Genomic DNA, 27,851 nt, shown 5'->3' on the forward strand with positions numbered 1-27,851 from the left:
GCTTTGGTCCTTTCTTTTCGCGAGACACCGACATGTTTTAGTTTGTTGATCATTAATTTACTGAGGCCTCATTCCTGAACTCTCAGGTAGAGAAAACGTCAGTGTTTTCATTTGTTTGTTATTGTTCGTATATCTAGGTTAGGAAAAGCCTAAATTCTTAATTTCGATTATGACTTGGTTTTTGTATTCTACGCGTTAGTTGTAAGTGCCAGTATATAATTTTGATTCACCTTTGTTTTTATGTCGTTCGCGTGAGTTTATTTTTTGTTAGAACCGCTTCTGTGCTTTAAAAATGTGGTACTCGTTTCGCCGAGTGCATTTAGACAACACTAAGCGGCGGGCTCTTTCGGTTGGCATTTACAGTCGTCAGATGTCATTCCGCGCTTTTGGGAAGTGGCGCCCAAGCGCAAACATTAGCGGCGTTCAGCCTTTGCGTCACGGCTTTCGGAGGCAAAATTAAGTCATCTTCGGCAACCTTGATCTTTGCCAACCCGCCCGCATTACAGTTGAGAATCGCTTGCGACGCAATTCTGATTTGATTAAGACTCGCGCATTGACAATAAAAAAAAAAGAGGTCCGTATTTCGAATTTCACTCTCCGATACGTGCCTCGTGTTGTTCGGGATTTTTTTGTTGTTGTTGTTTTGTTTTGTTTTGTCTAGCGTAGCCAGATCTCGAAAAATGCTTTGTTCGATGATTTTGGTCTGGCGGTTTGGGGAGCATTCGGAGGGTGCTTGCTTTGGCCGGAGTGGTTTGGCGTTGTTGATTCTCGGTCGTTCCAGTGGACATTATCAGGACCGAGCAGCAGAAAAGACCACCGGCGGGAAAAGCGGCAGAGCCGATACCTCCAGACCATCCTAGACGTCGCCCAACCGGCGCATCCATTCTTCCGAGCTGCGTCGGACAGCTCGACCTCTGGATGCATTGTCTGGCGGCGGGGGTGCTGTTGTGCCATAGCACCTGCCATCATCGCCACCCGTCCCTCTGGGTCCTGCCGACTAGTCGCCAACGGGAGGCGGCGACACAATACGGCGCGGGGGGGACCTCGGCAACTGCCCCGTCTGTGTCCTGCCGACGTGCAAGCAGCCCCGGCCATCATCGCCACCCGTCCCTCGGGGTCCTGTCGACGAGTCGCCAGGGGGACGCGACGACACAATGCGACGCGAGTGACGTCAGCAACCGTCCCATCTTCCTCCTGTCGACGAGGAGCCGCCGCCAAGGGGATTTAAGGAGGAACCGGCCCATTGTTAAAAGAGAGAGTCGCCACCGGCCGCCCCGTCGGTCTGGTGCGCTCTTACCAGCTCTCACTGCTTTGACCAGCTATCCCCAGCTAATGGCAGCTATTACCAGCTATTACCTGCTATTCCTGCTATATCTGTACATATTTGTACATACTGTATAAAGCTTTCGTCTCCTCTTCGCCTGCTTCAAGACTCAGTCTCTCGTCCCCAACCCCGAGTCGCAATAGGGCGTATAGTATAGACATAAAACGTGAGAACTTGCCTAGTGGAGCAGGCTACGCGCTTAGGTAGACATACTTCACAGCCTATACAGCGATCATTCGCGCTTTCTGAAGAGCCCTGTGCATGCGAAGAAACTACTTGTCTTCTCCTAATGATTCAGTTGTGCATAACGTACTATATATAATGACAGAAACTTGCAACTTTATGAATGCTGGGATGTGAACATCGTTCTATGTTAATTTTGATAACGGCTATTCATTACTTTCGAAACTATTCGAAAAATATGCTATATTCGATTCGATCCGCTTCTGTCCCGATTTGACCCGTATTCGTTTCGGTCTCAAAAATTACTATTCGCCCCTATATTCTCGTGATCGCCTGCCTGTGCGCTTAGAATAAAACAGGCGCCGTTTTTATTATCATCATTATTTTTACTATTCTTTCTCGTGTAGCCTGCTCATCTCGTCGGCGTGTCATTCTTATTTGCTCCCCATTTCACTAGGAGGGCATGATGGGGAAAGGGTGGTGCGGGGTTCAGTAAGAGGTGCAGTTCAAAGGTGGGCAAGAGGTTTGAGCCCTCGTACGAATATGCAGCCGGCGTGCCCGCGGCGTTTCGCGCCGGAACATTTGATGTTGCCGGCGTATACATGGTCGTCGTCGCCTCGCCCGTAACCCGGCGCATACGCTGGATCATTCTGTCGCGCCTGACGATGACGGATGATGCAGAAGGACGGGTCGCCGGGTTTCCCGCGCTTTATTTTTAATGCTCGCAGCCTCCAAAATCTCGAGCCGGAAAATAGCGTATGCCTCGCTTTATTTTCTTTCCCCTCGGAGTTCGTTGTTGCGTGCAAATACACTTTAGAACATGCGCGTGCCCCACGCGTCGGAGGGACGCGGAAAGCCAACACGTGCGCGCGCACGGCGCTGTAAGCTGCTCGTGGGGCTCGTTGAGTGGCCTTTGCACGATCTAGGCTAGATTTGAATTGATGATGACTCCCTGCGTGGCGGGATGCGTGCGAGCACAAAAAGCACTGTGCTGCATCGCCCTCTCTCTCTCTCTCACTCTTCAGAGCGAGTCAACGTTAAAGCCGAAAGCGGCGGCTCTGCGGAAAGCTCGCGTGCGCTATCTTACACTGCAGTGTTAGTTTCGGCGCTGCGTTTCTCCAGCATTTTTTATTCGTCGTTTTTGTTGCTGCTGCTCGCTCTTTCGCACCCGCTCTCATGATGGAGTGACTTAACATGAGTGGCGGCCTCACTGCAACAGTTATCACATTTTACAGGCGCTGAGTACATACGCGCGCGAGGAGAGCGCAACTGCAGAGCATTATAGACTCTTTGCAGGAGCGTTCCTTAATGTATTAGTAGGCGTTTTACGCTGGATTAGCGTGAGTAGAAGTTGTAACGACAAATTTGCATCTTCGAATGCTGCTGCAAGCAGCTATATACCTTATGCCAGTTGCGTCTATCGTTTGTTTCTGTTTTCTCTTACGAAGATCGCCTTCTGCTACCCTACCTACTCCTAAATTGTCGTCTTGCTGTAGGAAGACTTGCCGGACTGACAAGTTTATCTTCTAAATTACGTCCGCTGTTGTTTTCTTCTTTCTCTTCCTTTTCTTCTTCTTCGTATTATTATTATATTTTTTTCCAAGGAAGCATTTACTTGTGGTTTATTGCACGAAGTGGACGTCTACCTCGGAACACTTAATTCGACAACGGGGCGCTCGAAGCAAGAGAACGCAAATATCAAGTGTCAGAGGCGGCGTGTCTTGCTAGGAGGGAGGATGCTAAGCTTGAGCACCCTTCATTCAAAGAAAACAAAGCAAATAAATAATGGAGGGCGCATCGTTTTCGGGTCGTGCGTACCTTTTTCTGAAATATTCAGGTTCGCATCTCCTTAACCGATTTCTTGATGGGTCATAGTACACTAACTGTGAAAGACGCAGTATATTGAAGGGGTCATGAATAATTTGGCCAGCTGGTGCGCTTTAAGTAGAAAAGCGAACCAACCCATAACGCACGGAGAAGTGTAAGACTTACTGCGCTTAATTATGCGCTATATAGTGTCGCGTCATTGCTTTGCATTATGGGCAAAACTGCCATTCTTTTTGATAATTACGCACGCCGTAGTGGGGGATTAACTTTGACCACCCGGGGTTCTTTAAGGTGCACCTAACTCTAAATACACGACCGTTTTTAAGCGAAGCTTTATAGGCTCACAAGTGTGGGTGGTGGTGTCGCGCGGAATAATGGGCCGATCCTGATGATAGTGCAGAAAGGGTCCAAGCTCAATGGCCCATACGAGGGACAAGAAAGAAATAAATAAAGAAAGAAAGGAAGGAAGAAAAAGAAAGAAAGAAAGGAAGGAAGAAAGAAGGAAGGAAGGAAGGAAGGAAGGAAGGAAGGAAGGAAGGAAGGAAGACAGAAAGAAGAAAGAACACGCGGATCACGTGGCACGCGCGCGACTCAATCAGGTTCGTTTGGTGTGTAGCGAGGCCCTAGGGACATGGAAGCAAAGCGGGTTGGCGCGCGCTCCTCCGAGCTTCCCTCGCCTCAGATCAGTTTCGGCGAACAGATGGGAAGGCCACGCGTGGTGCGCTCTGCAAAGGAGCAAGCTGCGTTTAATGAACGCCGGCGTGAACTCGCTCGGGAAAGGGCTCGTCGTCGACGTGCCGATTCTGGCGTGAGGGCTTTCGAAGCCGAGGCCCGCCTCAGCGAAGAGCAGAGTATCCCGAGGCGAGGGCTTCCGAACGTTATCCTTACGAAGGTATATACACACACCACAAGCTTCGCTTACTTCCATTTTCTCGACAGGGGAAGGGCTGGTGATTTTTTTTCCGCATTTCGCCCCCATCGAAATGCGGACGATGCGGCCGCGGTTGAACCCGCGACCTCTAGCTCAGCAGCGCAACACCGTAGCTACTAAGCTGCCGCGGCTGGTAATTCGTGTTTCAGTTTGGGACGTTGCAAAGAAATCTAGCAGCGCGCAAACATTGCTTCTGCCAAACGCAAACAAAAGAAAACACATTCATTACAAAAAAAAATAGAAAAACTTCGTTTCCGAAGAAAGTGAATTTGCTCTGCCCTCTTTGGCAACCGGAGAGGTTCACGACGGGGCGAGTCCACGCGAAGATTTCTTTTTTTCTTTGTGCGACAAGTCGTGCCACAATCTTGAACCTATTTGCATAGGAGCAGAGGCGTATTTGGACGGAACACTTCGGCTAGGGCTCTTCAACCTTCGCCGCGACACAGACTTCTAGGTCAGAGAAGCGTATGGCGAATCGGGGGGGGGGGGGGGGGGGGAGGAGGAGGAGGAGGAGGAGGAAGAGAAAGAAAAATAATATAATAACGAAACGCACGTGTTGGGACCCGTTAAGGGTGGTTTTGCTGCAGTGTGCCCGAGCCTTATGGAGCGGCTAAGACGCAAGTGCTTCTGACAGCAGGGCACTGAAATTTCGTTTTCAGGCTGGCATAATACGCGGGTGCTATTCGCATTAGAGCACCGAAAGCTTTGGCAAGAAAATAAGAAAGAGAAAGCAAGAAAGGTTGGAAAGAGAGCTGGTCTTTGGACGCGCATATTCTGTGCTGTACGTTTGGCGCGCTAAGTAGTCGTTTATTAGCTAAAAGCTGTACCTCGTATTTATTAACGGCTAACTTTGTTATCTTTGCTAGCCCTTCGGCTAGCTTTGTTATAAGTGAGTAGTATATACCGCTAAAGCAACCCGGGCGCATGCACCCTCTAGTCTCGTACCAAGACATCACACAACACTACAAGCTAACCAGCAGAACATATGTACCCCCACCCCCCACAAGTCACTACCTAGAGAGCAGGAATGATTCCTCCGAGCTCTACAGGTTAATACCTTCCCCCACCCAACCAGAAACCACCTCATAGCCCCTACACAATTCTCTCCGCAATGCCGCTTCTGCGCGGAGCCCGGGTCCCTCAGGCACATAGTAGGGGGTTGCATAAAGGCATCACTCAATCCTCCGAAGACTTACCACACCAACGAGCTTTGGGAGAGAGCCTTGCATGGCCAGCTCCGACCTCGCAGATCAGCAACGGCTGATTGCGAGGACCCAGGACGCGGCCCGAGCTCAAGGCATTCTGGAATGAGGTAGCCTCTCCAAAGCCGCATTTACATAATAGAGATGTTTATTCTCTTTCTCTCCGGTAATTGCCTAGTTTTTCTTATTAGCAGCATTTGAAGGCGTACTGACGTGATAATTTCGGCTACTCGTTATTCGGCGTTAAATGGAGGTCCTAGAGCTCTAAACCCTAGAAAAAATAGTTACAAGCCTCAGAGCGCCGTGAATAATTTATTATATTAGCCTTTCTACAGACCGTTTTAATTTCGCTTCGTTTGGCTGTCCGCAAAACCTCCACGCTAGCGCGACAAACATACTACCAGTTTCTTTCTTTCTCACAGGCCTCAGACATGTCTTTGCCCACTTGCCACATCGTATTCGGTTACTGACGGTGCAGTGTGCGCTGAGATAGCTTGTGCAAGAGCGGCTTATGCGACGGAGTGCCCTCCATCGTCATCACTTTTTGGGGCAGTGCTTTCCATAATTTAGACTTACAGATTAAACGAATATCCAAGTGCTATCTTTAATTAGAACAGGACTTGCCTATTCTACATGCCTAGCGCAAGCCACGGTTCTACCTCTTGGACAGCTCTGGTCTGAGCCTCACGCGCCATTACATTTCGTACGAAATTAAATACGCAAGAAATACATACGCCTGCAATGTATGCACTGCCCTGCGATACATTTGCTTGTGCAATCCGCGTGCGCGATTCCTTCCTCGCATTCTTTCGTAAACGGAGGAAGTGTCTCGGTAAACTTCGGTCCGAGGTACCTTTTACGCCTGCGATTAACACCTGGGTCCTACCATTGGAAGAGCCTGCCCAGTGTCCCAATCATTCCCCTCTTGCGCCTACAGCAGATGCGCAGAATCTACGCGCCGCATTAAGACTGTCCGCGAAAACTCATTCGGGGCTGTTCGGAAAAGACCGACCTCGCAACTATGAGCATTGGCTAATGGTCAACGCAATTCACAAGTCGCTCCTGCAGCATCTGTACGAAGCGGGCCTCTATGCATTTGTACGATTTCGCGGCGTGGCAGCCCACACACACACACACACACACACACACACACACACACACACACACACACACACACACACACACACACACACACACACACACACACACACACACACACACACACACACAACACACACACACACACACCAACACACACACACACACATAATATATATATATATATATATATATATATATTAGATATAATATATATATTATCAGAAGCAAACAAACAATGAGACCGAGGACAACATATGGAAAATTACTTGTACTTCCTGATTGAATTGAAGAAATGATAAATTAATGGAAATGAAAATGGATGAAAAAGTAATTTCCCATATGTTGTCTTTGGTGTCATTGTTTGTTGGCTTCTCATGATACGATTAATAAAAATCAGGCCCCTCGGTTCCCTTTCTTCTTGTTGATATATATATATTATATATATATATATATTATATATATATACGAAAAGGTTCACTTCCTGCGCGATTCGCGAAATACGGTGAAGTCTTTTAAATTATTTTACAGTGCGTGACACGGCAGAAGCGCCGCATATGCACGTTCCCACATTCGCTCCCGTCTCGTCGTTCCTATATACACAAGTTCGGAGAGGCAGGCGGTCGCTCTCGCCAGTACGGCATCCGCGGGTCTGCACCACCGAGACGCGCGTTGCGTCCTAAGCAAAACTCGCGAGCCTCGAGGAGGGAAGGGAAGCGTGAGACGGAGCGCGGCTGGCTCAGGGCCGCGGCATAGATTGGACGTGGCTCTCTCGCATTTAATCGAAACGGCGCGACGTTGACTACGCGACTGCGACGTCTGGGCGTTTCCCCCCTTCCTCCGTTCCAGCAGTCGACGACAAGCACTCGGTAGCGTCGTCGTCTCTGTTCCCGGCGTCGACGGTGCCGGCGGCGTGGTCGTGCCTTGCGTTCGAGGCCCGCGGCGTGATGCGGCCGGAATGCCTAGCTGGAAGCGCTCGCGCACACAGCCTGGATCCCAAGTCGTGGAGGGGAGGGAGGGGAGGGGGGGGGGGGGGGGGGTGAACTGGAGCTTGCTTGGCGCCGGAGACAAGCGCGCAGAGTTGTGGATGTGAGATGAAGACTATGGGAGCCTGCGCGGTACGCGAAACCCCGAGAGCGACAGCTTTCTTGTTTTTTTTTTTTATTATTATTTCTCTTTTAATACGTCTACGAGGGGACTGGCAATGCGTGCGAGCCCGCGGCGACTACACATCCCCGTCACGTCGCTTTGGTTATGTGCGAGGGGCGCCGTGTTATTTCTTTCGCCGCCGTTTCGCCGGGGCAGCCATTTTGAATAAGCGCGCGAGCGCGTCGAGCGGTCGTGGTGGTTGGCGGTGGTCGTAGTGCGCGGGCCTTGTCAGTGCAGTCACGTCTCGTGTTTGTCGCTCGGCCCGCGCCACGGTCGCGTTCTCGACGGCGTCCCGGTGCCACAGAGCTCGCTCGTTTCCTCGGCGATAATTTTTGCTTTCCCTTACCGATGTGTGTGTGTGTTCTTTTCCCAGTTTCCATAATGCTTATTAGTTTCTTGAATATCTTCAGCGTCCCCAGTTCAGCCATAACTTGTCGCTGAGAAGGGGTGCAGTTGTCGTCGATGCTAGTGCTTTGCCTCTCGTCCTCACGCACGCCGCTTTCTTTCTTTTCTCTTCTCTTCGCAGTTCTCCTGGCCTCCGCTCGGTCTCGGCAACACGACCGGCTCTGTGCTGCTGACGGTGTCGGCGTGGCCAGGCTACCCTGTCGCCGGGCGAGGACGACGGCGTTCTCAGCTACGCGCCTCCACCAACGTTACTCTGCTGCGATGTGCACAGGTTGGCTCATTGCCTGCCCCCTACTTGCTGCTCCCCACATCCCATCTGCCAGCTCTGTATTGTCTTCTGAAAGCGTGCAACATCCCACACCGAAACGACATCCTCACAAACAATCGCACTTTGGGTGTGATGAGTGCTAAGCATGAATTCTTATACACGTGCTTTATACGCCACAGCGAAGGGGAGTGTGCCTACTGTGATCAGGCATATGTCAATCAATATTTATTCGTACTACTCACTCAGTCCACCAATCGAGTAAGCAATATTGAAGGGTTGATTCATGGTTGATTTAATAGGCTGGTTGAATCGCTGACTGGCTGTAGGTTGATCACGATGAGTGAAGAGCCCTGACTGATGTTCGTGGATGAACCGGGAAAGGGCAGGAAACTAATGAAGAGCTACAGCGTAGTCACGCAAACAAACAAACGTACAAACAAACAAAGCGGCATCGTTTTAGACACCGTGATTAATGGAGCTCATAGTAATACGAAAGAGAAATGACTCTATGGTCTCGCTAATAAATGAGATGATACACACCTTAACCACACAGACGCGCAAATTGCGCCTGCTCCGACGATTACGCATGCACTCATTAAAGGTGTTCACGAAGTGTCATGCAACGTGTAGCTTCATGAAAATCTATACGCACCTTTATTGCGCGAAGCTCGCGTGAGTTTCTTCGCACGGGCTTAAAATCTCCCGCAGCTCGAGCCCCTACCCGCCGTCGTTTCTGCGTTGCCAACCTAATACTAACGATCCATCAGCTACCCGCGTAATGGAATCGCCGTCACCCTCCAGAATCGCCTAATGCATTCTCCTTTGATCTCCATTTTCATTAGGCAACATTTCGTGCACGTTCCGTAGCTTTACATGCCATCCCTACTATTGCAGCGTAACTACTTGGTCTGCTGGCAGACTGCAGTAATTTTGTTGTTGCGAACGAGCCGGGGTAATTTACCGGCAGACGACTGCGAGCTCTTCCACGGCAAACTCGTCTCATTTCTTTGCTTCTTTAAAGAGCATATTGCTAGTTCGTTGGGGACTTGTGCTGCTCCTATTGAAGTCATCTAAGTATCGCGCGAAAATTTAGGCGAGGAAACTTCAAGTCCGGCTTTTAATGGGTCGCCGTAATTGAGTAATACCGGCACCCTGTTATGAGCGAGCACTCCTCTCTCGTTGCCGCTTTTCCTGTTTCTATGTCCTTAATCCTACTCCTTATGTACGACAGCAAGGAACGCTGGTTTGGGTGACCTCACTACCGTACCTCTCTTATCTTGTTTTTGCGCCTCCTTATTCCGGCCTGAAATACCCATTTTATAATGCCGTTCCCTTTGTTTACACCCATGCTTGTATAATCCACTGCAGTGGATGCGTAACTATAGTTTGTCTCGCGGATGCCTGCGCGCATCGGACTGGACCGCGTCATCTTCTTGCATTTTGAATACTTTTGTAGCGCCTCAGCAACGCTCAGTTGCATTGCTCATCAATAGCAGGCGTGGCTGACCCGCAGACGTGCGCCGTGACGGCTCGTCCTTTTACGCGAGCTCGCAAATGATCCTCACGGATCCACCCGCCACCCCCGTTGTGCAGGTGCTCCGTTTCATGGCGTCACCCGCGGCGTTCGGCGACAGCAGCGTGTTCAGCGCGTCCGTGTCCGGCACTGGTCCGCTGTTCGTGCGCGCTGTCTTCCACGACGGCGCCCAGAAGCGATGGACCACGAGGCACGACACGTGGACTGTTCGCTTCAGCCGCCTTTACGCCACCACTGGCTCATTCCACGTCACTCTCAGGTCAGTCACTTGCGAGAAATGCTCGCTGTACTCGCGTAGGCTTTTTCTCTCATTTTTCTTTTCTTTATTTTGTGGTCCTCAAGTGTGAGGGAATCGTTTAAACTTTAGTCATTTCCTCCTTGTAGCGATCTTATATTGTGCGGCATCGCTCCGGTTTCGTCGATTGTGTTCTATCGCCTGTCAGGTATAGACTATACAGACGGACGGACTTGATTCGGTCTTGGATTACCGTCCCATATCCTTAACAAGTGCTTCGTGCTAACGCTTTGAACACACCATTTTTAGTAATATCATGCACCATTAGATCAGTTTTCATTTCTAAGCCCTGAACAACATGGTTGCCGTAGCGGTTTTTCTTGCATAACACAGCTGGCAGAGTTCGTACATGATTTATCAAAGGTCTTAGGCAAAGGTCACTCGATCAACTGTCTATTCTTAGATTTCAAGTTTAATGTTGTTTCTAGTTCACTACTACTTGAGAAGATAAGAAGGTATAATATAAACAATGATGTCATTAAATGGGCGGCCGAATACTTGAACTTGACACGTCAGGGGGTTGTGTTGAATGGTGTTGCATCAAGTGAGGTTTCCCCAGGCTTCGGTTTTCAGACCCCTTTTGTTTTCATTGTGCATGAACGACATAAGTAATGGCGTACCATCTCATATAATGTTATTCGCAGCTGACCACGTGTTGTATCGTGTCAATAATTATTCGAATGAATGCGTTGCACTGCAAAATGATATGAACAAGGTTTCTTATAGGTGCGATATTCGGGGAATGACCGGTGACATTAAGAACGTATAATATAAACAATGATTTGATTAAATGGATGGCCGAATACTTGAACTTGTCACGTCAAAGGGTTCTGTTGAATGGTGTTGCATCAAGTTACGTTTCCCCAGGTTTCGGTTTTCGAACCTCTTTTGTTTATTGCGATATTTGGGGAATGACCAATAAAATTTGACGGCAACCGTTCACGTATTCTTTACAAGAAAGAGGACCCCGCACAATTACGCCTACGACATTAAAGAATCAACTATCTCATAAGCGACATACTGCTAATAGCTTGGCGTATACATAACCTATCGACTTTACTCGTCGCCGTCACATTGATTACATAACACGTAAGGCTTCTCGCATACTAGGACACTTGCGTAAAACTGCAAAAATGTTTCCATTGAATACTAAATAACTACTAGACGAATAATATAATAACTATAACTACTAGACGAATAACTACTAGACGAATAACTACTAGACGAATAAAACGTAACACCTATACTTGAGTAAGCTTGCTGTGTTTGCGATCCCTGCTTGAAAATTAAGGTAGACAAGTTGGATAGAAGCCAAAATCAGGCTCTGAGATTCATATTTGCTAATTACTCTATATACATTTTAGCTTCTGTAGTGCTAGGGAAAGCATCAGCTTGGAGACACTACATGAACGCCAGAAGAAACTTCGATTAAAATTTTGTATAAGATAGTTTAATTCCAGACTGGTAATAATCGCGAAAATTTCCTACTCAGGCCCGATTATGTATCCTGGCGTATGGATCACACGGTCAACGTTAAAGAGATAAGGTGCAGAACAAATATTTTTCCCGACGGTTTTTTTTTTTTTTCGAGAACAATCCACGATTGGAATAGTTTGCCGCAGGCAGTCGTCGTTATCACCTCGAACGCGGTGTTTTTTTTTTTTTCATCCTTGTCATTATAGGTAGACGTTTGCATAGTCTATTTTCTTCTTTGTAATGCATTTTCTTCCTTCTATTCGTCTTACGGTATGCTGTGCACAGTATTGTTTATTTATGTTTGTTTATTTTCTTGTTTTCGAGCGTGATTTATGGTTGTTAAAATGTTTTAGGCTGCTAATGTTAGTCTTGATCTGTGTCTTGATTCACCTGCTTGTCTTCTTACCTATCTTTCTCCTCGGCACCCCCCCCCCCTCCCCCGGGCGCGCGCACACACACACACACTGTAAAGTGTAATGCCATAAAGACACTGTGATTACTCTGATAAATGAATGAATGCATAAATAAATGAATAAATGAACAAGAAAACAAAAAATAAACAAATAAATAAATAATTAAATAATTAAATAATAAAGAAAAAGTCGGAGTTCCAACCTAAAGGCGAAGCATCTATTGCGATAGCAAATTAGTAGACAGCTATACTAAGTAAGGATAGTAGTTTTATCGGCCGTATAAACTTCAACATTCGCTTATTAACTAAATTAACATGCATGGTGTCGCGCGCTCGCGCACAAGCAAACATGAGCACATCTCACTCGATGACCGCGGAAACTCGCTGTCAAAACGCTGGAGTGAGAAAGCGCGGCTGAAGCAGCGAGCGAATTGACCTTCGTGCTGCCTCTGGCTTCAACGTGAACTAGGCGTCGAGAACACAGCGCAAACGAAGCTTTGAGCCCTCCGCGCACCTAGACTCGGTACCAAACGCTGATCGCTTTCGAGATAGGGCCCGCGCGCGGCCGCGCCATACGCAGCAGCCGCCGAAGTAGAACAAATTCAAGTGTTTCTTCACCGTATTGGTAGGCTGAGAATGTGACCTGACGACGACGACCGCAAAGCAACAACGGCGTAATCTGGGGAAAGAAGAAGAAGAAAAAAAAAAAGACGAGGGAACTGATGGACACAGCAAATCCAGCTTCTATTTGACACGTGTCGCGGTAGAACAACATAGCTGCGGTGCACACTCACTTTCTCGCCGCTTGCCCGCTGGCTGTCACATCACTCGGTAGGCCGTGAACTAGTCTTTCCAGCGGCGAAGCGTAGGCGAACGCACTAAACTGTGCACACCTGCGGCCAAATATAAACGTTACGTATTCCGTGCAGCACGTCAGCCCGATGTCGAGACGGCAATTTGACGCCGAGTTTAGCCACTCGAGTCCCAGGCAATCTGCCGAGTTTCGTAAATAGGTAGGCTGGCGTATTATAAAATCCATATTTCTTACAGAGCTGCCATGCAATTACATGCGCATTTGAGCGATCCTTTGATCTGAAATGGCGGCCTGGTCGTAATGTAAGCGTATCACATTGTTTTCTGTTCCCTGAAATACGTAACCCATCTTACACTGGTTGTGGGGCAGCCGACACCGATGCTTATGTAAGCGAGATTGCGGACGATCAAATTAAATATATAATTGATATTCCTGTCACACTATCGCAGCCGTATGCAGATCAGTGTTTTGTTTCTCTCTCTCTCATTTCTTTTTTCGTTTTTTTTTTTCTTCTTTTTTGCGGGGCCGATATTAAAGGGGGGAGCTTTGGTGGCCTCCTTTAGGCAATAATATAGCGTGAGTGCTATATTAAGTTAAGGACCGCACAAAGATCGATGGAAAGAAAAATGTTAGGCCTAACGTTAAGAAACAGGAAGAGAGCGGTGTGGATCAGAGAACAAACGGGAATAACCGATATTTTAGTTGACATTAAACGGAAAAAAATGGAGCTGGGCAGGCCATGTAATGCGTAGGATGGATAACCGGTGGACCATTAGGGTTACAGAATGGATACCAAGAGAAGGGAAGCGCAATCGAGGACGGCAGGAAACTAGGCGGGGTGATGAAGTTAGGGAATTTGCAGGTGCAGGCTGGAGTCAGCTGGCGCAAGGACAGGGGTAATTCGAGATCACAGGGAGAGGCCTTCGTCCTGCAGTGGACATAAATATAGATAGGCTGATGATGATGATGATTACGATGATAGCGTGAGTTGGTGCACAGTTATGACAAAAAGAGAACACGACGTAAGAGGTCGCGGACAAAGCGAAATAATGACACACGACAAAAACACTGCTAGCCGAGTTGCGTGGGGCTGGCTCAGTGGCTGCCTTTTGCTGCTTAGCACGAAGTCGCGGGTTCGAATCCTATCTTTGTTGGCCGCGTTCCACTTGCGATGTCCTGCGAACACGCTTTTGTACCGAGCTTTGGGCTCACGGTAAAGCACCCAAGGCGGTCTCCCCTGCGGCGTATCTTGAAGACCCTGTGTCGCACGGGACGTCAATCACTATCAACTACCTTATACTACAAAGTGTTACAATTTAGTTATAATCACATCCTATCTAATGGAACATTTACAATCAGAATGTGTATTACATTCACTGAAAAGTTAAAAGCAAGGTAGCCTAACCACATACGTGACAACGGGGCTACAGTCAACGACTGTAAACTGGACCCTCGGTTATTTAGTAAAATAGTGAAGAAGTACAAACTGCAAAGTCAACATTAAAACGTGAAATTAATACATAAACGAACAATTATAAGATTGATCAAGTCAGCGTAGCTCAACAACGCGAGAAAACAATATATTGAAAAGGAATAAGGAACTCGGTAATAAATATAAACAAATTTATACGGACGAATAAAATACGCATGCAAACAGCAAAAAGAAGTGTTTAAGACACTGCCGAGTCAGCGTATCACCGCAACGACATCAACAAAAGCACACGAAGGAGCGAGAAAACAATAAGCAAGCTAAACTTGAAAAGGAACAACGGAATTCGCCCAACATTGGTTGCATTCTCTCGACCCATCTATGGTACTTCCTCGAAATAAAACAATGCTGTGCCGCTTATTGGGTGTTGCAAACAACGTGTTTGATTGGAATGGCTGATACGGAGTGTAATGCGAAGACTAAAACACCTACGCATGCATCTCTTCAACAGCAACCTCTGCAACGTTCTCAGAAGAAGACCGTGTCTTACCATGACACAGCTTGCTGCGAGGACTAGTGACCGTCTATAACTGACATGCAAGATCTGTTGCCGGCGATGTGGAAACTAAGGGTAATAGAACCTCCCTGCCTTTCATTAGAAATTTAGTTAAAACGGTTTACAATAGAATGCAATAACAAAAACCACATACGTACAACGGGGCTACATCAACGACTGTAAACTGACCCTCGTTATTTAGTAAAATAGTGAAGAAGTACAAACTGCAAAGTCAACATTAAAACGTGAAATTAATACATAAACGAACAATTATAAGATTGATCAAGTCAGCGTAGCTCAACAACGCGAGAAAACAATATATTGAAAAGGAATAAGGAACTCGGTAATAAATATAAACAAATTTATACGGACGAATAAAATACGCATGCAAACAGCAAAAAGAAGTGTTTAAGACAATTCCGAGTAATTTAAGACATGCAATCTCCTGAAACTAAGAATAGAAAAGAAAAAAAAACGGTTCAATAGGCAATAACAAAAATTAGCCATCTAGACGAGATGGTTTAAGAGTGTCTTTGAATACAGGAAATGATCACGACAGTTTCAGTGATACTGGAAAATTTTTCCAGAAATGAATGTCTGAATAGGCAGACGTCATTTTCCCATAGTTGCTGTTTTAGCTTAGCATTCTGTTGAGATGACCGCCTTGTTTACCAGAGTCCAACGCTCGAGAGTATTAGTTTTCTAGCGTCCTTAGCTTGACAAAGTCGCATTCCTTTAAATTTTTTGTAATACTTTACCTGATTGCAGCTGCACGAACCGAGCCGGCAGCGTCACTCGCTTTGCCGTCGCCGTTGTGGAAGAACCGGTCTCCGGTCTGAGGCTGAGGGTACGCAAGCCGGCGTCCTTTCCTCTGGTGCCACTCGATGAAACCGTGGAGCTGGAAGCCGAGCTGATATCTGGAACGGGACTGACTTTTCGCTGGAAAATGGACGACGGAAGATCGATCAACGAGCCAGCAACCGTGGAAACGTAAGCCACGGATATCCTGTCGTTATGCGCTTACAACCTATACGCCGAAGGTGTACAGGATAGTTTTTGGCTCGTGCAGTGAGGAGGGCCTCCACTCCTTTATTTGAGTACGCGTCTCTCGGGCTGTCTCAGTTTTAAAATGTCTCTCGGTGTTCAGGCACCTCGTTTCAGCTGAAATGCTATAGCAAAGTGCATTTAGTCCATTCGCCGAGTATTATTTTTCTATTGCACGTATCGAGGAAGCAGCAGATTTTGGTATTGCCTGAGCAGTTACAAAATCTGGCAATCAATTCGAAGATGCGTTGTTTGCTTGCAGTCTTCTAACTCGACATGAAGTCTTCGCGCTGCTTGCTGCTGCAGCAAACTCAACACACGAACATTATACACAAAAGTAAAAATGCAATTATTAACACTTAGGGCAGTAACTTACATGGAATACATATAAGCACCCGCCGTGGTTGCTTAGTGGCTATGGTGTTGGGTTGCTAAGCACAAGGTCGCGGGATCGAATCCCGGCCACGGCGGCTGCATTTCGATGGGGGCGAAATGCGAAAACACCCGTGTGCTTAGAGGTAGGTGCACGTTAAAGAACTCCCGGGGGTCCAAATTATTCCGGAGTCCTCCACTATGGCGTGCCTCATAATGAAATCGTGGTTTTGGCTCGTAAAAACCCATAAATAAATAGTTAATACATATAAGCGGCTGCGTCTCCTTTGCGTTACACGAGGCAGACTCTAAAGTCGGGGGTGGGAGGCCTTTTATGTGATTACAGCTCAAAACAGACGGAATGTATTTGAACTGGAATTACAACATGAATATGAAACGAGTGGCGTAAAGGTGATGCAGAGACAGCCACTGTGCCAGAGGCGCACCATATGTGCTTTCCACGCGAGTTCCGCTTCCATGGTTCTGAATCAGGACATAAGACCGATGACGTTCGTAAGAAAATTGGAGAGGAGATATTAAGACAGAATGAAGCCGTTGTTCCCGAAATTATTCGAAAACAGCGCAGCCCGTGACGCCAACGTTGTGAGGCATATTCGCAGTATTGGGCTCGGTATTTGACATAACCAGCCCATAATTATAAGCACGCCATGATTTAGTGTGGTTACACAGCACATCGAATAATCGGGATAATTCTCAATTTTATTTCCCACCGCAGCCGAGGAAGAACCAGCATCGCACGTCACCGGTTCAGCGCTGCGGGCACGTACAGCGTCAGCGTGTCCGCCTCCAACGCCCTGCTGACGCCCACGAGTGCCCGTCCCGTGGCCCACATCGGGCGGCCGTTGAGAGTGGTGGAAGCCATTGACGGCCTGGCCGCCGACGTCATCGGAGGCCGCTACGTAGTTCTGCTGCAGCCGTGCCGCAACAGTGGCGACTCTGGAAACGAAGGAAACGCCAGCTTGGTGACGACGCCTTCCTCGATGCGCGGCACTGGTCGTCGTCGTCGTCGTAGAACCGGCGAGCACTGTCTTCGGGACTGCGGGCAGGAGGAAAGGCATCCTTCAGAAGATAATCCGCTCGAGACATGGCGATCACTCTGACGCTGTTGACCTAGAAGAAGAGTCCGCGGCGACGTATCGACATCAGTCGGTGACATTACCGTTTGCAATATCCTACAATGAACGCGCTTCGCGGAATCTAGAATCCTTACTTCCGGGAGCGGAGGAGGAAGTCCAAGTTGACCGTAATACCGCGATAACGAATGCGCCGCGCGTCCTCCTACCTGACCGTGCGCCTCGCCAGGTGAACCGAGGAACCGCAAGACGTGACGACGTCCGCCGGCTGTCGTCGCCGATGGCTCAAGACGGCTTGTCGATACGCAGTCCGGACGACCAAGTGTCACCGAGGCTCTGGCGAGAACAGAAGCGCGAATCATCGCCGCCGCCGCCGCAGCAGCAGCAACAGCAGCCGCGCGATTGTCCTTCGAGCGGCGTCCAGGTCGGCGCCCACGTTGCCAGGGGCTCGGACGTGGTGTTTGTCTTCCATTTCGGCGATGGCAGCAGTCAGCGCGTGGAGCCGGCCGGCAGGGCGTCTCAAGAAGGCACCGGATCGATGACACAGTCCGCTGCCTCGGCCGTCGTGACCCATCACTACAAGCGCGGTGAGTGTCTCATCTCTCTCACAGCTGGCTAACATGAAACGGAAGAGGGTAATGCGATGGAACGAGGAGTGTTAGCGAAAGGGTAGAGCAGTGTCCATCTTGTACTGCGTTCTTTTTGTTTCACTGAGGCCTCTGTGGACAGTGGCTTAGCGCGCGGATGTGGCTAATGATTCCGCTCACGTTCGCCATTCTTTTCCCGACATGTACCAGCGGCGGCTCTCCGATGGGGGTGTTCTCGGGGAGTTCGAGGGGACGAGACGCGCCTGTTCATATCGAGAAACTATGGATTTTTGGCTCGAAGAAGCGGAACGTATCTATGTATTGTGCAGCGGTGCGTTTGTGTGTTCTGCTCCCTGTGGACAATGCAGGAACGCACACAGGGAAAGTCAACCTCCGTCTGGTCTCTGTTGTCATTACGGCAGGTCCTAGCGTGCGACATCTTCCTTCATCATCATCAGCCTATATTTATGTCCACTGCAGGACGAAGGCCTCTTCCTGTGGTCTCCAATTACCCTTGTCTTGCGCTAGCTGATTCCAACTTGCGCCGGCAAATTTCCTAACTTATCAAACCACATAGTTTTCTGCCGTCCTCGACTGCGCTTCCTTTCTCTTGGTATCCATTCTGTAACTCTAATGGTCCACCGGTTATCCATCCTACGCATTACATGGCCTGCCCAGCTCCTATTTTTCCCGCTTAATGTCAATTATAATACCCGCTATCGCCGTTTGCTCTCTCATCCACACCGCTCTCTTCCTGTCTCTTAACGTAAGGCCTAGCATTTTTTGTTCCGTCGTTCTTTGTGCGGTCATTAACTTCTTCTCGAGCTTCTTTGTTAACCTCCAAGTTCCTGCACCATTTGTTAGCACCGGTAGAATCCAATGATTGTGCGCTTTTCTTTTCAGCGACAGTGGTAAGCTCCCAGTCAGGATTTCGCTATGCCTGCCGTATACACTCCAACCCAATTTTATTCTTCGGTTAATTTCTTTTTCATGATCAGGGTCCCCTGATCATGATATCTTCCTTATTGGACCCGAAAGGGGAATGGTTTTGTTCAATGTTCCAGAGGTCATACATATGCTTCGACAGGACCATACTCCAAGCTATTGTTAATTGTATACGTAATCAAAGAGGGACTATTGTGACATGCCGAGGTGTTGCTTACCACTTTAGCGACACACCTTAAGGCGGTGGTCCCACTACGGCGGCACGAGCCCCCCGTTTTCAGTACTTTTGGAGTAACCATGGCGGCTCTTCTACTTAAGATATGAAGTTGTCGTATAAACCATAAAAAGTTTAATTCTTGTAGATTCCAACTATATATAATATAAAGGAATTGATTGGTGTGATTTAGAAATAAATGTTCAAGAACAAGCATGAGATACATGGTTTTCGCGAACTGTGTCTCAGTTGTGACCATATTCAGAAGAAACTACCGCACTTACTGCATTGCGGCTTGCTCTATAGCTTTAGGACATATTTATCTAGTTCCTAGACGTAGCAAATTAATTTTTAATGTTTACTTTTTGGATAATTTGCTTTCGAAAATTGCCAAATATTGCAATCTTCCGTTGTAAACAGCCCGGCAACTACATGCTCAAGGATGCTAAATTTTGAATAAAGTAGAGTTCAAGACATTTCCATTTAGGACACAAAATTTCATTCATTTAACTTTATTAGTTTTAAAGCGCAGCTTCGCAGCCTTATTACCTTCCCGCAAAAAGGGGCAAAAATAAAACCAGAATTCTAAATATTGCTTATTTTCGGCTGCATTATTAGGAAAACTAATAAAGTTAAATGAATGAAATTTTGTGTCCTAAATGGAAATGTCTTGAACTCTACTTTATTCAAAATTTAGCATCCTTGAGCATGTAGTTGCCGGGCTGTTTACAACGGAAGATTGCAATATTTGGCAATTTTCGAAAGCAAATTATCCAAAAAGTAAACATTAAAAATTAATTTGCTACGTCTAGGAACTAGATAAATATGTCCTAAAGCTATAGAGCAAGCCGCAATGCAGTAAGTGCGGTAGTTTCTTCTGAATATGGTCACAACTGAGACACAGTTCGCGAAAACCATGTATCTCATGCTTGTTCTTGAACATTTATTTCTAAATCACACCAATCAATTTCTTTATATCATATATAGTTGGAATCTACAAGAATTAAACTTTTTATGGTTTATACGACAACTTCATATCTTAAGTAGAAGAGCCGCCACGGTTGCTCCAAAAGCACTGAAAACGCTCGTGCCGCCGGAGTGGGACCGCCACCTTAAGTACGCGCATTTTCTTAGGGAGCAAGCTTTCAGAAATATCCTTGTCCTTTGCCTGTTCGGCAGTGTTAGTCCTTCCTATTCTCGATCTCATTTTGGTATTTATTTTTGTAGAAATACTTTCTCAAACCGTGTTGCCTTCGTCAAAGTTAAAACATTTACTGTACTGTGTTACCCGAACTGATTTATTCCTTTGGAAAGACGCGTGAAACAAACGAAGACGTCGCAAAGGTAGGGCACATTCGCCGAATACGAAATAGTGAGCGTTCACTCGGTAAGTACTGAGCAGTTGGGTGCGCTCATGCGTCCAGTCTGTGTTTTCGACGTTCTCGTGCAGATTTGACTGAAAACACACTCTCTAAACACGGTATCCTTTAAAAAGGTATACATATGCACATTTTTATAGGTGACAGGCGTTGTTTACTTTAAATAATGGTAGTAGTCATGTATGTTATGGTTACATGTTATTAAATTTACTGGGGCAATACAAACTTCACTTCAGTGCCAGGTGTTTTGTGTTACGTGCTATAACACGACACCTGTCGGCGCAGTTAGCTATGATCCGCTCATTTAAACTTGTTTAAATGATCCGCTCAATTAAACTCCTTTAAACTCGCCCGGATGTTACCGTTATTTGAGGTTAAGAAAACGACGACAGTCAAGTTTGAACTGTCATAATGTATAATGCGAGAAAGTTAGGCTTCCATCTCGGCGCTCCCTCTTTGGGCAAGAACCTTGGCGCAAAGCAAGCACATTTGGACCGGGTGACATCGCTCCGGATTTTACGAAGCCGCGCACGTTCCCGCGTTACAGCCGTGCGAGAGAAAAGCGGTATAAAGCAAAAAGAGCCGGCCGAGGTGACGTCACGTCCGTCGGCAGAGGCAGCCGTGCGTACTCACGGCTTATGCGCCGTTCGAGTGCGGGCGTCCGCCGGAGGAGACGATGTGGCAGCGTTAACAAAGATGTCCCTCGAGTAGCCGGGGGACTGATTGCCTGCGCGCGCCGTCCTTCCTTCTCGAGAATGCGACCGCGCGCGCGTCGTCCGCCGAGAAGCGGCCATCGCTCCTCGGACGATGTCGAGCGAGGCAGCGCGTATAGCAGAGTGGGCGACGGCCCGAGCCGCCGTGCGCCCGCCGTCGTTACCGCCGGACTCTTATTGCCCGAATCGCCGCCACCGCAGCCTCGCTGTCCCCCCTACTTCCCTTCCGAAACGGATGGTCCTCGCGTGCCCATTTGGCGTTAATGCGGCGGGCAGTTCTCCTCCGGCCGCAGCCCCTTGCGAGGTCGCTGCTTTCCAGCCGTAAAGACAAACAAAAGAAAGCGCGAGCGGCCAGCTCTCCTCGGCGACCAGCTGAGGGCCATCTCTCGGGACTCCTTGGTCGGCTGAGTGGTGGTGCCCTTCCCTAACTCTCTCTTTCCTTCGTTCGTGACGTCTGCTTCCCGTTTTGTTGGCCCGTAAACGCGAGGGTGCGAAACGCTGCCTCGTAGCCGCGTTCCTTCTGGGAGGTTATCTGCCGTGACGGCGGTGATGAGGGTCCGGGAAGAGATTGACGAGCGCCGATGAAGAGAACGGGGTGATGCGAGGGAGCACTGTCACCGGCATCACGTATCTGACGCTGTTTCTCACGCCCGATTTGGTCATTCTTCTTTTATTTTTTTTACTTTGTCCTTCTTCGCCGAGAGGGATTACGTTCGTACGTGCTAGAGTCGCGAGAACTGTGCCCGCAGGCGCACGTACTGCTGGTAGTATACGTTCCGGCAACTCGCCTGCGGCGTTTGCGTTCGTTCGTATCATTTACGCGCCGTCGAGAGAACTGATCGAGTGCTCTCGACTGTTTGGTCGAGGCGGATCGTCGCCGTGTTACGGCCTCGCGCTGCGTTTACATTTTGCCGCCTCGTCTCGTCGTTCTTCCCGTCCTTCGAGGCCTTGCTGTCCAGCGGCCGCGAGTCATTGGTTGGACGCTTTGTTCTCTCGAAGGGGCGGCCGGTGCTAAGACGCGGAAATAATGGCCCGTTCGCGCGCATCTCTATTGGCGAGGTGATTTATATCGGCTGCGCCGAGCGGTCCGCCTCTGTGGCCGCGAGTTGAGGACATCTTTCGCCTTCGTCATCACTTCCGCGGCCTCTTTGTGCCCGCGTAATCGTTGCTCATTCTTCTTCCCTCCTCGTTAACGTTTCGGTTTGCGTCTTCTTGTTTCTCTTGCTGTAAGTGGCTTACATATTTCACGAGCGCGACCGCATTTCGCAAACCTCGGTTGTTTCGCGATGCCCTGCTTAGCTATTTTATGCTTGACGCTGGGCAGGATCTCGTAACATGATTTCAGGAGGCAGTGACGCGTCCGCTGACTTAGCCTTTGCAGAGTCGCCGGGACACTGTCGAGGCGATGCTAAAATCCTCTGCGCTGACTGACGTTGCACGAGGCCCGTGCCGACAGGAAGGGCAGAGGATTTGCACCAGCGGCGGAATGATTCGCGTTGCGTCGTTTATATCTCCCTCTGCCCATGTGTCATAGTTGTTCACGTATAGTGCCATCGCGGCACGCCCTGTCGCTTTACTCGAGCGCTCTCTGGCCTCGATTTGTTGTCTGCGACGCTCACATTTATCGGGAGTGCATGCGATGGTCGATACGCGGTTTGCCATAGGAAACGCCGACAGGAAAGAATTAAGAATATTCATTCGCTTGGTTACTTCCTTTAACTCCCTTAATCTATAACATGATCCAAGTGTACGCGATTCTACTTACAAACAAGGAACGCATTAGAAACTGTCCCGCCTGGGACTCCGTGAAGTAACTGCGAATAACTGCTCACGTATTTAGCATTCAGCGATACATATTCATATTGAGCACCAGGGTTTAGCGTTGCGGTTACGTCTGCGCAGCGATTGTTTAGCGAAAGCACGAGTGTTTTTTCGACGGGCACCACGACAGTTATGTTGTCATTAATTTACTTAGTCCAGATTTCATGGACAGCTTTCCCCTTCCGTAAACCGCAGAACGCTGGATAAAAGGACGAAGTGACGTAAAGTGGGATGAAGTGAAGTCAGAGTGAGAGAAAGAGACGGTGTCTTTATGGAAATGCCGTAGATGTTAGCATGCCTGATGGCCTGGCATGCTAGTTCGGGTTTGGGGACTAGAAACTGACATGATACGTGCAGGGATCGCACGAAGCATAGAAGGGCGCATACATCCACAAACACACACACACACACGCATGCATGCTGAAGTGATTCAGATAGTCTCATCAAAACCTTTAGACATTAGAAAAACTAGGCGCTACGTTGTTGAGAACAATGAGCAGGCGGTGCTTCCGAGCCTAGAATGCCCCGCAGGTTAATGTTGGAATTTTAATGCTATTTTCTTTCTATTCAAAGATGCGAAAAAGAAAATAATCACTGTCAGAGTATTGAACTCTTATTTACGGAATAATATTAGAGGTGTACTTACCGTGCGAGCTCAAAAACTCGCACATGTCTGGTCGTGTCTATCCATTAAATGTCTGGATACATGAGAGCGAGAAAGAGAACAAGGCTTAATGAAAGCAAATGTACGTTCATCGGAAACTACCGTGCGCGCAGCGTTAATAAAAAAAATAATGAACAAAAGATTGATTGATGATGAATATCGTTGTGGGATAAATTTATGCTCCAAATGCTGCGCAATCTTTAAGAGTGTAGAACAATACATGGAAGTGGCTGATTGCTGGTAACCCTACAGGCTATGAGGTACGCATTCCCCTCGGAATCGTAGCAATGCCCGCGTCGCTTCATGAACTCGACCGGTCTCAGTGACCGATTGTGAAGTGTTGGACAAGCGCACGTATTCACACTGAAAGTACGTTCTTCCCTCTTCTTTCCTTCTTTTCATCCCTTAAAGCCCCTTCCGCCGTGTAGGGTAGCAAACCGGACGTGTGTCTAGTTGACCTCTCTGCCTTTCCTTCCTTCTTTCTTCCTCCTCCTACTTTCCCCTCGGAGCCTTCTTGTGTCGGTCCTGTCGTCACCAAATTTTTATTTCTTTTTTCCCCAATTCCTTTCCCCGTAACTGCGGTCGAGGTGTCCGCCATTGTGCGAGACAGTTGCCGCGGCTTTTCTCTACTGATGGCAACTTCCTCTTCCCCTTGCTATCGCGAACGCGAAGCGCTTTTACGTGAACAGTTCTGCAGCGCGTGCCTTGCTTATACTACGCAGGGGCTGCAAATTTATCACGCACGGCTGCGAAATGTAAATGCCGCGTTATAGAAACAAGGGAGAACGCGGCTGCGTAAATTGCGGCTGCGTAAATGGAGGGGCTTGTCTCTTTAGGGCACGTATACATTTATTCCGCAATCCAGGGCCCACGAACCAGCGAGTGCAGTCTGCGAGTGAGAAATTAGAAACTTGCCATCGCAGCCATAGGGGCGCATATCACACCGCGAGGCGCATCGCTCGGTTACCTCGAATTCTCCTCGCATCCCAGTGACCGTAACTGCGCCTCGCGAAAGCGTCCGCAAAATTGCACGCGCCGCTCAATGATAGCGGGTGGCGAACGAGGCGGGAAAGGCGCTAGTATATCTTTCCAGTACACCCCCAGGCTTTTGTGTGGTGGCCCTCTCGAGGTCGATGCAAAGCAAGTTAGCGCCGGAGAGAAGATGATGTCTCGATGTGCGGTGTCGTGCTCCTCTGGGGGCGTCTCCGCAGGAGGACGTTTCTCGGTGTCGGTGACGGCCAGCAACCCGCTGGGCAGCGTGACCAGACTCATCGATCGGTCCGTGTACGTGGGCAGCCCCGCCGAGGGCCTGACGCTCGAGCCGAGCGACTACGCCGTGGTCGCGGCCGGCCGTCGCGGCTCGTTCCGGGCCGCGCTGCGTCGTGGCGCAAACGCCACCGTCGACTGGGAACTGCGCTCGGTCCGGCGACACCACTGCGCCGGCTGGGCAGCTGCGTGCCAGGAACACCGGTGAGTTTCTTTTTCTGTTGTGCTTCTTTATATATGATGTGTCTGCGGTTATGTGTTAAGGATGATGCCAGTGGATCACGACACTTCGACCAGCGCGACGTGCCTTCGTTTCTCTTTGGGCACCTGGCCACGAGCCACGTGACGGTCGGTGCCGGACGCAGTACAGTGCATAGCGTCGATGTTAGTCTCAGTTGCTACCTCTAGCGATGCCCCGATGGATCCCTGTAGACTTTACCATATCTGGCTTGGAGGCGAGTATTTCAATTTTAAATAATGCTGGCCTTTATTTCAATTTCAATTTTAAACTACCACCAACACTCTAATGAAACAACTTGTCCTTTATCCTTTTATTTCTTAACTTCGATTAGACAAAATGTCATCACTTGACCATGAGCTACTCTCGTTAAGGTTCTGCAGCACCTTCATGGTTTTTAGTAACGATTTGTTCGGCTGGAAACGATGACTTCCCGCTTTCCAACCCCTGCATTTGGCTGTCTCTGATTACGTCGCACTAAATCATCAAAAAGACAGCAATGGCTACTTGGTTGTGCGAAAAGTAACTGTGCAGTGAGAAAATATACAAACCTATGATGAAACTTGTGAGTGACATTGCAGGCTCACGTGCGATATGATATCGCAAGACCTGTAGTTTCTCTGAAAGCGTCCGTGGGGTGCACTCAAAGCACGGGTGTACGAGAACAATCCTCAGACACTGCAGGAGCTGCAGACAGCCATTACTTCCGCCGAGGTATTAACTCCGACCATTACCAACCCTCCACCGAGTGTTGATTATTAATATGCAGCGTCGTCTCAGATATGTATTCAAGCCGGTGGTGGACATTTTAGACATCTCCTTTAGTGATCACTGCTCTGCCGTAAGTACAACTTCAAGTTTTGCTGTGCCGCCTGCGAGTAAGTGTTTCCTTTACAAACTCCGATTCATTCCTAATTGGAATGGTGGACATTGCCAACTGCAGCACATGTGGTGTTGAGGGAACCACCAGACATCTCTTATGTGACTTCCCCAGATACGAAGATGAGAGGATTGCCATTCGGACGGCTTTGGGACTTTTAGACGGCATGTCTTTTACGGAGGAGAAGACCTTGCGTGCGTCTGCTATGTGCAAGGCTACAAAGGTGCTGCTGCGTTTTTTGAGGTGCACTGGCATGCATGACCGCCTGTGACGAAACTCGGCGGTGAACGCTTGACTGTGTAAATGTGCAGGCTGTGAACTTCTGTCTTCCTTTTCCTTTTTCAATCCTTTTTTCCCCTTCCCCAGTACAGGGTAGCCTACCGGGCTCAGCCTGGTTAACCTCCCTGCTTTTCCCTTACGACTTTTGTAGCGAGAGCTACATTAGCTGTATTCTCACCGTTTCATTGTGGTCGGCGGCCGCACCGCGAGCTGAGCCGTTGCCTAGCAATCGCCGCAGCTGGCAGCGCCGCTCCATCTGGCATGACGTCAGAGGAGGAGCTGGTGAAACCGCGAGCTGAGCCGTTGCCTAGCAACCGCCGGCGTTGCATCGGCGTTACCGTCGTTGCATCGCCGGAGGAACCGGCGTTGCATCGTATATATCGAAGGGGCGGCTTGGTGGGATTCGTCGGCAGATAGGGAAAGTGAGTCGGAGAGACTGAAAGAAGCCAGGTTTCGTCGTCGGAACGAATCCAAGAGGAGGCAGCGAGCCGAGGAGACGGAGGAAGAACGAGCCGCACGCCTCGAGAAGCGTCGTAAGTACGAAGCGGCCAGAGAAGTGCATTCAGATGAGGATGGTTCGTCGTCTAGTTCGGCATCTCGTGCCAGGGCCGCGGATCAACGACGGAATCAAGCACCAAGCTAAGCATTAACCGTACCTCTAGCTACGCACACCCAGGCATAACTGAGTTACGCCACAGCCAATTGTTTTCTCTCTCTTTGTCTCTCTGAAGTTTTGAGACCGTGCACCATACCATATCCACTGCCCAGTTACTTTTCGTAGACCCAGTAGAAAACCCCAGAGAAGCAGAACACTGTCGTGCTCGTTATGTAGGCAACGTTGGCACTGTCACTGTACTGGCTTGCGCTACCTTACCGGATCGACTGACAACTCTTCCGTTCGAAACAACCTCCGAAGCGCCCGCACAGCGGCCGAAGTGCCAGCGGCAAGTGCATTACTTATAGCTTTTCCAATCGCCGTATCTCGGCGTCGCTTCCTGTGGCCCGGGCACGCACGCCAGCGTGAGCTCGGGGTTCGGAACAGGGTGCAGTGGGAACAGGGAGCGCGAGCTGCTTCGTACGTATTTATAGAATATCGATGCTCTCCTTCCCTCTGCGCCATCGCGCGCTTCGGCGTGGCCCGACGCCGTATTGGATTCCCGGGCACGCAATCTTCTTTCGCGGGCTAACGGTCCAATTCCGCGCCGCCGCCGCTTCCTTCGTATCCGCGAGGAGCGCCTTACTCGCGCTACAGACGTGCGCCCCAGACAGGCTCCGGTTCACCAGCGGGCTTGCATCCCGAGCCCCAAAATGCGCGCTCGGATAGGCGAAGGCTGAGCGACACACCGCCGGCACGGCAACACCGAGGAGAAGTATACGCAGCTGCATCTTGCAGCAGGGGGAAGGGGTTGCAGCTTCTCCCCAGGCCGGGTTCTGTTGCCTTGTACTGTTCTT

The 27,851-nt window shown here is 49.0% G+C and overlaps 2 protein-coding genes across 2 annotated transcripts in view; both read left to right on the forward strand.

The window, feature by feature from the left end:
- The window catches only part of LOC119441447 (uncharacterized), a 405,033-nt gene extending 387,591 nt beyond the window's left edge, over window positions 1-17,442 (forward strand). Inside the window, exons 4-7 of the mRNA XM_037706064.2 lie at window positions 8,241-8,390; window positions 9,981-10,180; window positions 15,672-15,893; window positions 17,056-17,442. Of these exons, the coding sequence (XP_037561992.2) occupies window positions 9,993-10,180; window positions 15,672-15,893; window positions 17,056-17,440 (795 nt within the window). The 5' untranslated portion in view covers window positions 8,241-8,390; window positions 9,981-9,992 and the 3' untranslated portion in view covers window positions 17,441-17,442. The remainder of the gene's footprint in view (window positions 1-8,240; window positions 8,391-9,980; window positions 10,181-15,671; window positions 15,894-17,055) is intronic.
- Window positions 17,443-17,683: 241 nt separating this feature from the next.
- Window positions 17,684-27,851, forward strand: part of LOC125939688 (uncharacterized) — a 59,047-nt gene continuing 48,879 nt past the window's right edge. Inside the window, exons 1-2 of the mRNA XM_037706066.2 lie at window positions 17,684-18,000; window positions 24,948-25,206. Of these exons, the coding sequence (XP_037561994.1) occupies window positions 17,694-18,000; window positions 24,948-25,206 (566 nt within the window). The 5' untranslated portion in view covers window positions 17,684-17,693. The remainder of the gene's footprint in view (window positions 18,001-24,947; window positions 25,207-27,851) is intronic.

This window comes from Dermacentor silvarum, chromosome 2 (genome assembly GCF_013339745.2).
Source record: "Dermacentor silvarum isolate Dsil-2018 chromosome 2, BIME_Dsil_1.4, whole genome shotgun sequence".
Lineage (NCBI taxonomy): Eukaryota > Metazoa > Arthropoda > Arachnida > Ixodida > Ixodidae > Dermacentor > Dermacentor silvarum.